General features: G+C 25.0%; 1 protein-coding gene across 1 annotated transcript in view; it reads right to left on the bottom strand.

Annotated features, from left to right (window-relative positions):
- Positions 1-6,727, bottom strand: part of LOC117180202 (translation elongation factor 2) — a 53,054-nt gene extending 46,327 nt beyond the window's left edge. The window contains exons 1-3 of the mRNA XM_033372583.1: positions 6,589-6,727; positions 5,575-5,789; positions 181-374 (exon numbers count right to left, since the gene is read on the bottom strand). Of these exons, the coding sequence (XP_033228474.1) occupies positions 181-374; positions 5,575-5,789; positions 6,589-6,591 (412 nt within the window). The 5' untranslated portion in view covers positions 6,592-6,727. The remainder of the gene's footprint in view (positions 1-180; positions 375-5,574; positions 5,790-6,588) is intronic.
- Between the last annotated feature and the right edge of the window lie 2,654 nt (positions 6,728-9,381).

Below are 9,381 nucleotides of genomic sequence, written 5' to 3' on the forward strand. Positions count from 1 at the left end.
TTTCAGCTCGATATTTTACTTACAAAAAAAGTTCTCAGGTTCAAAAAAACATTCAGTGAACTGAAAAACTGTGGTCGGTAATATAGGTATTTAGCTGTGTCAACAGCCCTTAAGGAAAATAATTCGGAAATGTGATAAAATACTAATTTTTTTCTTCTTCAAATAATTTGATCAACTTACCAGAAACACAGTCGACGACAACGAGAGCTCCGTCTGTGACACGAAGGGCCGCTGTGACTTCGCTCGAGAAATCAACGTGTCCAGGTGAATCGATCAAGTTGATCAGGAAACCCTTCTCGTCCTTATCACGCTGATCAGGGCTTGAAATGAAGACACAGTCTTTCTCTTCGAGCTCAAAGTACATCGATATCGCACTAAAAAGATGAAATTAATCATCATTAAAAAAATGTTCAGGAATCCGTCATTTAATCGGAGAATATTATTCATTTTCTATTTTATTCAGTCATGTTCAAAACCTCGCTCACAACGGTTCAGAAGAGGTGTCAGAAAATATTTAGAACATTCATCATGTGGATGAGTAATTATCTAAATTCAGGGTGGCCGTTTTAATCGACGCAAATAAATTCCCGGTCAATGAAATTAAAAAAATGGAACACTAAAGCTAAAAAAAAATTCCACTTGAGGTAATAAAAACTGAGCTTTAAATCAAAACCCTCTAAGTGGAACTGTTAAAATTTTAACTTTTAAAATGGAAATTTAAAAGTTTTTAATTTGAAAAAAAATTCGTATTCAAACGCTCAATAATTTATGCGTATAAAATTGAAGGTACTAACATTTTTCAATATAAAAAAATATAAATCCACGTTATCATTTTCAATGCTCTAAATTTAAAAATCAATCAATGAACTTTGAAATTTTCAAAATTAACACTTTTTCAATTAGAAATTCAATTCTTTTCTTTTTAAATAGTTTAAATTAATTTAATTTTTTCTACAATTTTCAGAAAATCCTGCAAATTTTAGACAATTTCTTTACAATTTGGATGTATAAATAACAATTGAACATTTATTATTTGTAGGTAAAATTTGAGTAATTGGAAGAGATATATAGAAGTTTTAAAAATATTCAAACTTAATGTAATACTTGAAATGATAGCCTAATATAAAAAAATCTGGATTTTCACGTTTTTCAGCTACAAATGAAATCACTCAAAGTGAAACTGTTAAATTTTGAACTTTTAAAGTTGAAATTTGAAAGTTTTTAATTAAAATTTTTTTTATACAAATTCTCATGAATTTACGCGTAAAAAATTGAAGGTGCTAACATTTTTCAATATAAAAAAATATAAATCGAAGTTATCCTTTTCGATGCTCTAAATTAAAAAATCAATGAATGAACTTTAAAATGTTCAAAATTTTAAGGAGTTTTAAGCTCAAAACATTAAATATTGAAAAATTTTTAAATGAACACTTATTAAATTAGAAATTCAATTATTTTCTCTTTAAATTGTTTAAACATCCTTGGAAATTTTTTAAATTGTATTTCAAAATCTTGAGAAATCTAGAAGATATTTTAAATTATTTTGAATATTTTTTCAGAACAGTTGAACTTTCATCCCAAAAACATTATTTGTCACCCCAAAAATATTACTTTTCAAACAAAAATTAATTTTTAATCAAATATTTGAATTTTTTTTAACGCAAAAAGATAAATTGTCAATCCTAAAATATTAATTTTCCATTAAACAATAGAATTTACGGAGCAGTTTAATTTTCAACCCAAAAATATGCGCTTTCAAACAAAACAATTGTTTTTTAATTTCTAAAATAATATGTACATTTAATAAAGCAATTGAATTTATAATCATAAATTTAATGCACCCACCATGATTCATTATAACAATCTTTTTATTATTATAATTTTAATTTTACAAACAAACAAAAAAATACATTTTCAACCATGTAGTTGAATTTTATATCAAAATAATAGCATTTTCAACTTAAAAACGAATTAAAAAAATAAAACAGTTGCATTTTCAACAAAATAATTGAATTTTTAACCGAAAAAGCTGAATTTTCAATCAAAAAATTCAGTTTTTTTCTTTGAAAAAGTAGATTTCCAACAAAAAATTATTCAATTTTTTATTTGTACCAAACTATAGAATTTTTAAATAAAAAATTATTGAATTTGTAACAAAAAAAGTTCCATTTTCAACAAAATAGTTAAAACGTCAATCATAAGACGAATTTTTAATAAAACAATTAAATTTTTAATAAAAGAGTTGATTTGCAAAAAATAATAATTTTAAATAAAAACAGATTCATTTTTAACCTAAACTTTTTCAACAAAACAGTTACATTTTCAACGCAAAAATAAGAATTAATTTTCAAATATTTAAAATAATTAACAATGATAAAAAAAGTTTAACGAAAAAACTAAATTTTCCACCAAATAGTTGACATTTCATCTCAAAAAAAATTATTTTTCACCCCACAAACATTACTTTTCAAACAAAAATGAATTTTTCAGCAAATAGTTGAATTTTCAACGTAAGAAGATAAATTTTCAATCCTAAGATATTAATTTTCAATAAAACAAGGGAATTTCTGGAGCAGCTTCACTTTCAATCCAAAAATAGGAGTTTTCAAACAAAAGAATTGAATTCTCAAAAAAAAAAAAAAAAAAAAATTTTAACAAACCAATAGTTTTTTGAACTCTAAAATAATTGTATGTTTAATAAAACAATTAAATTTGTGATAATAGATTTAATGCTTTCACGATGAAACATTATAATCAAGATTATTTTTATTATTTTAATTGAATTTTTAACAAAAAAGTTAATTTTTAACATAATAGTAGAATTTGCTACGAAATTGTTAAATTTTCTACAAAACCGTTGAACTTCCGACTCAATAAAGTAGGCATTTTTAAGAAAGAAGTCAATTTTCCACAAAGTAGGTTATTTGAATTTGCAACCAAAAAAATTTAACTTTTAAGTCAAAAAAATTAATTTTCAACACAAAAAATAATTTTTTAAATTAAATAATTACTTTTCAACAAATTAGTAGTAAATTTTAATAATAAATGCAATGCTTACACATGATTCATTATAAAAAACCTTTTTATTATCACTATTGATTTTTTAACAAAAAAAGTTCAGTTTCAACAAAATAGAAAAATTCTCTACGAAATTGTTGAAATTTTCATCCAAAACCGTTAAATTTTTGATCAAATAAATCACGAATTTTTAAGAAAGAAGTAAAGTTTCCACCAAGTAGGCTATTGGAATTTGCAACCAAAAAAACTTAACTTTTAATTCAAAAGATGAATTTTTTAACACAAAAAAAAATTTTAATCAACAAATTACATTTTTTATTAAATAATTACTTTCCAACAAATTAGTGAAGTTTGCAAACCAAAAATATTAATTTTTAACTAATTAGTGAAATTTTTATCCGGGGCAGTTTAATTTTCTACCCAAAAAGATGCATTTTAAAAACAAAACAAAAAACAAATAAATTTGCAACCGACAAAAAAGAATATTCAAACAAAACTATTATTTTTTTATATTCTAAAATAATATACATTATTAATAAAACAAGTGAATTTGTAATAATAAATGCAATGCTTATACATGATTCATTATAAAAAAAACTTTCTTTTTATTATCACAATTGATTTTTTAACAAAAAAAAAGTTCAGTTTCAACAAAACAGTTAAATTTTCTAAGAAATTATTGAATTTTCTACCAAAGCCGTTGAATTTTTGACCAAATAAATCATAAATTTTTAAGAAAGAAGTAAATTGTCCACCAAGTAGGCTATTTGAATTTGCAACCAAAAAATTAACTTTTAACTCAAAAAATGAATTTTCAACACAAAAAATTTTTTTATTTAATTAAATAATTACATTTTTTATTAAATAATTACTATCAATAAATAATTATTAATAAAACAAGCGAATTTGTAATAATAAATGCAATGCTTATACATGATTCATTATAAAAAAACTTTCTTTTTATTATCACAATTGATTTTTTAACAAACAAAAAAAAAAGTTCAGTTTCAACAAAATAGTTAAATTTTTTAAGAAATTATTGAATTTTCAACCAAAACCGTTGAATTTTTGACTAAATAAATCATCAATTTTTAAGAAAGAAGTAAATTGTCCACCAAGTAGGCTATTTGAATTTGCAACCAAAAAAATTAACTTTTAACTCAAAAAATGAATTTTCAACACAAAAAAATAATTTTTTTATTAAATAATTACTATTAATAAATAATAATTATTAATAAAACAAGCGAATTTGTAATAATAAATGCAATGCTTATACATGATTCATTATAAAAAACTTTCTTTTTATTATCACAATTGATTTTTTAACAAAAAAAAGTTCAGTTTCAACAAAATAGTTAAATTTTCTAAGAAATTATTGAATTTTCAACCAAAACCGTTGAATTTTTGACTAAATAAATCATCAATTTTTAAGAAAGAAGTAAATTGTCCACCAAGTAGGCTATTTGAATTTGCAACCAAAAAAATTAACTTTTAACTCAAAAAATGAATTTTCAACACAAAAAATTTTTTTATTTATTAAATAATTACATTTTATATTAAATAATTACTATTAATGAAACAAGCGAATTTGTAATAATAAATGCAATGCTTATACATGATTCATTATAAAAAACTTTCTTTTTATTATCGCAATTGATTTTTGAACAAAAAAAAGTTCAGTTTCAACAAAATAATAAAATTGTCGAAGAAATTATTGAATTTTCAACCAAAACCGTTGAATTTTTGACAAATTATTCACGAATTTTTAAGAAAGACGTAAATTTTCCACCAAATAGGCTATTGGAATTTGCAACCAAAAAAATTTAACTTTAAACTCAAAAAACGAATTTTGAACACAAAAATTTTTTTTTATTATATTAATTAAAATATTAATTTTTAACTAATTAGTGAAATTTTTATCCGGAGCAGTTTAATTTTCTACCCAAAAATATTCGTTTTAAAAACAAAACAAAAAACAATTAAATTTTCAAACCACAAAAAAGAATATTCAAACAAAACAATTATTTTTTATATTCTAAAATAATATGTATTATTAATAAAAACAAGTGAATTTGTAATAATAAATGCAATGTTTACACATGATTCATTATAAAAAAACCTTCTTTTTATTATCACAATTGATTTTTTAACAAAAAAAGTTCAGTTTCAACAAAATAGTAAATTTTCTACAAAATTATTGAATTTTCAACCAAACAAAATTTAACAAGAATTAAATTTTCAATCCTAAAATATCAATTTTCAATGACACAATTAATTTTTGTTACCAAATAGTGACTTTCCATCAAAACAGCAAAGTTGCAACCCAAAAATATTAATTTTTAACTAAGTGATCAAATTTTCATCCGGAACCATCAACAACAACAAAAAAAAAGACAAAAGGCAAATAAATAATTAACATTACATCAGAGAGACCACAAAAAAATTTCAAAATCCCTTCATTTATAATTAACCAACCAGGTAGACACCCTGATAATCATAATTTCCCACTTTCAAGTCACTCTGAAATTATTATTTTGAAATAAAATGAATACGCACGTTGACTTAATGGTAATACAACGTTCTTGCTCATCCTTTCGAGTATCAGTGAACCGTGTCTCTCCAGCCTTGGCACCAGCAATGATACCGGCTTTGGACACAAGGGAGTCGGTCAAAGTTGACTTTCCGTGATCCACATGGGCGATGACGGACATGTTTCGGATGTTCTTTTTCTTGTCCATCATCCCACGGATCTCGTCTACTGTGAAGTTCACCTAAAAAATAATAAAATGAACCCCTATTAAATATGCACAAAAACACGATATCTGTGCAATTCCCACTAAATCCAGAACAATATTTCACGGTAGTTCGCATATTGTAAGAACAAGAGAGATCTGATAATGGCGTGTCGTTATCTTTTGATTTGAGGTTATGATGAACAAAGAGAAAAAAAATCTTTGCACAATATGTTGAAAGATTAAAATTAACATCGGTGTGACGTCTATTTGCCAACGATACACCAATGAAATCAAAGTTGGACGACAAAGCGGAAGCAGAATATAGTTAAAAGACCATTTTTCTCATGGAACTAGTTTGTACCATATTGTGTCTTCGAGTTGATTATACTGGCGACTCTACCCGGATGTTGGTGGTTTGCACCAGGCATCCTTATTCCAGAGAAATTCTATTTCACTCCTCAAAGCAGAAAACGCGTTTCTAAGTTCCTAAGAATCGGACAGAACTCCATACGCGTTCGTTAACCGACACCATGACACGTTGTACCCGAATTGAATAACATATTACGCCTGCAAATGTCATTGTAATTCACTGGTTCTTTTCGCGATTGCTGAGAGAAATTCTAGAGGATTTTCGGAATCGCGTTTTGCCCGGAAAACCCTGCTGGAAGGAGAAAAAACCCGGGCGTGAAAAAGATTGCGCAATTTTGGGCAATTCAGGAGTTTTCCGTTTTTCGAGAGCAAGGGGCCATGAGGTGACCGGAAATATACACATTTTCACACATCGCGCACTGCACAGATCACGATAAATGAATGACTTTCCTTCGATGGTACGTACCATTTTGGATGTTGTCCGATTTCAGTAGCCTGGTCAGAATTATACGTGCGCCAACAATGGCGGACTCCCTGGGAAAGAACAGGAGTCGAGAGGAAAGGAACGCGAGCGGATGCTTCAGTTGTTAACGTACTACAGAGGGCGTTCACATCCAACCCAACCTCCAGCTTTCGCGTGGCTGCGCGTGGCGTCGACACGGATTTACGCGCATGCGTAACGGCCACCACCACATTGCGCCATATTCAATCATTCATGAAATATAACAAGACTTTTTTTATCGTTTCTTATCAATAGGTGAGATGGAAGACTTATCCAGACACAAATGTGTATTGCTTGTGAATTGAGATGTTTTATACTATTTGATTAATAAAAAAGTTAAGTTACTTCTTGAATTCTCAAACAAAAAAGATGTATTTTCAAACAAACAAAAATGTTTGTACGAAGTCATTGAATTTTCAATCCAGGAATCTGAATTCTTGACAAAATAATTGGATTCTCAACCAAACAAATTTAATTTTAAACAAAATAGTTGACTTTTTATGCCAAAATGATGAATCTTTTATAAAACAGTTGAATTTTCAAAGGATTTATTTTTAACAAAAGAAAATTAATTTCTAAACAAAATAATTTAATTTTTAATCCGAAAATATGAATTTTTACGAAAAATTTAACTTTTGACAAAAGAGTTCATTTTCAACCAAGTATTTAAATTTTCAACTCAAGAAGATGAATTTTTAACGACAAAAAATTAAATTTTCAATCCTAAAATATGGTTTTTCAGTAAAAAAATGTAATTGTTTACCAAATAGTTGCTTTCCAACAAAATAATTCAGTTTTAAACCGAAAAAGATTAATTTTTCACTAAACAGTCAAATTTTTTCCGGAGCAGTTTCATTTTCAACCCAAAAACATGCGTTTTCAAACAAAACAATTAAGTTTTCAAATTTAAAAAAAAGAATTTTTAAACAGAACAGTTGTTTTTTAAATTCTCAAATAATATTTTTAATAAAGCAATTTAATTTTTAAGAATTTACTTAATTCTTCCACGATGATTGATTATAACAAACCTTGTTTTTATTATCATAATTAAATTTTTAACAAAAAAGTTCAGTTTCAACAAGATAGTAGAATTTTCTACAAAATTGTTGAATTTTCTAAAAAATGTTGAATTTTCTAAAAAAAAGTTGAATTTTCGACCCAATAAAACTTAAATTTTTAAGAAAGAAGTAAATTTTCCACCAAAAAGGTTATTGGAATTTCTAACCAAAACAGTTTAATTTTTAGCCCAAAAATATAAATTTTAAAAACAAACAAAAATTAAATTTTCAATCCTAAAATATGAATTTTCAATAACACAATTAAATTTTTTACCAAATAGTTACTTTCCAACAAAATACTTAAGTTTTCAATCCAAAAATAAGAATTTTTAACTAAATGGTCAAATTTTTATCCGGAGAAGTTTAATTGTCAACCCATAACAAAGAATATTCAAACAAAAAATTGTTTTTTAAATTCTGAAATAATATTTAAGAAATCCAAATTAGATTAAAATCAAAATTAAAAGTTCTAATTAACGTCCAATAAACAAATTAATGCAAACTCCTGTAAAAAAAAAACAAGAATCCAACGACCAAATTTGGACCACAGCGAACAAACGAAAACAAAAAACACATATTGTAATCTGAAAAAAATTAAATATTTTTCGGACAAAAATAAAAAAGAGGAAAGAAAAATGAGAAGGCAGCCAACCCCATCCCGTTCCTTCTTTTTTTTCTTTCGTCTTCTTTATTTTTATTATCATCAAATTGCAATAAAATAACATTCCAAATAAAAATAAAAGTTTTTTTTTTAATTGCATTACCAACGTTTCGGTAATATTTTTATTTTAAATGTTATTTCATTGTAATTTTATAATAATAAAAATAAGAAAGACGAAAGAAAGAAAAAAAGTAGGCTGGCTGCTCGTTTTTCTTTCCTCTTTTTCATTTTTGTCCGAAAATTATTTAATTTTTTTCTTCAGATAACAATAGGAGCTTTTTTTTGGTTTTTTTGTTTTTGTTTGTCCATTGTGGTCCAAATTTGGTCACTGGATTCTTGTTTTTTTTTGTTTTTAACAGGATTTTGCATCTAAAATAATATGTATTTTTAATAGACAAAAGAATTTGTAATAATAAATGTAATGCTTCCAAGATGATTCATTTTAACAAACCATCTTTTATTATTATTATTATTGAATTTTTACTAAAAAATTTTCATTTTCTACAAAATAGAAAAATTTTCTACGAAATTGTTGAATTTTCGACCTAATAATATATGCACTTTTAAAAAAGATGTTAATTTTCAACCAAGTAGGTATTTGAATTTTCAACGAAAACAGTTTAATTGTTAACCCAAAAAGATGAATTTTCAACCCAAAAAAAATTAATTTATGATCCTAAAATATGAATTTTCAATAAAACAATGGAATTTTTTACAAAATAGTTACTTTCCATTAAAATAGGTAAGTGTTCTACCCAAAAATAATAGTTTTTAACTAAATCATAAAATTTTTATCCGGGGCAGTTTAATTTTCAACCCAAAAATATGCGTTTTCAAACAAAAAAATTTAATTTTCAAAAAAAAAGAATATTGAAATAAAACAATTGTTTTTTAAATTCTAAAATAATATGTATTTTTAATAAAACAAATAAATTTGTAATAATAAATGTAATGCTTTTACGATGATTCATAATAACAACCCATCTTTTTATTTTTATAATTGAATTTTTACAAGAAGAAGTTTATTTTCAACAAAAT

Source organism: Belonocnema kinseyi, chromosome 9 (assembly GCF_010883055.1).
Source record: "Belonocnema kinseyi isolate 2016_QV_RU_SX_M_011 chromosome 9, B_treatae_v1, whole genome shotgun sequence".
Lineage (NCBI taxonomy): Eukaryota > Metazoa > Arthropoda > Insecta > Hymenoptera > Cynipidae > Belonocnema > Belonocnema kinseyi.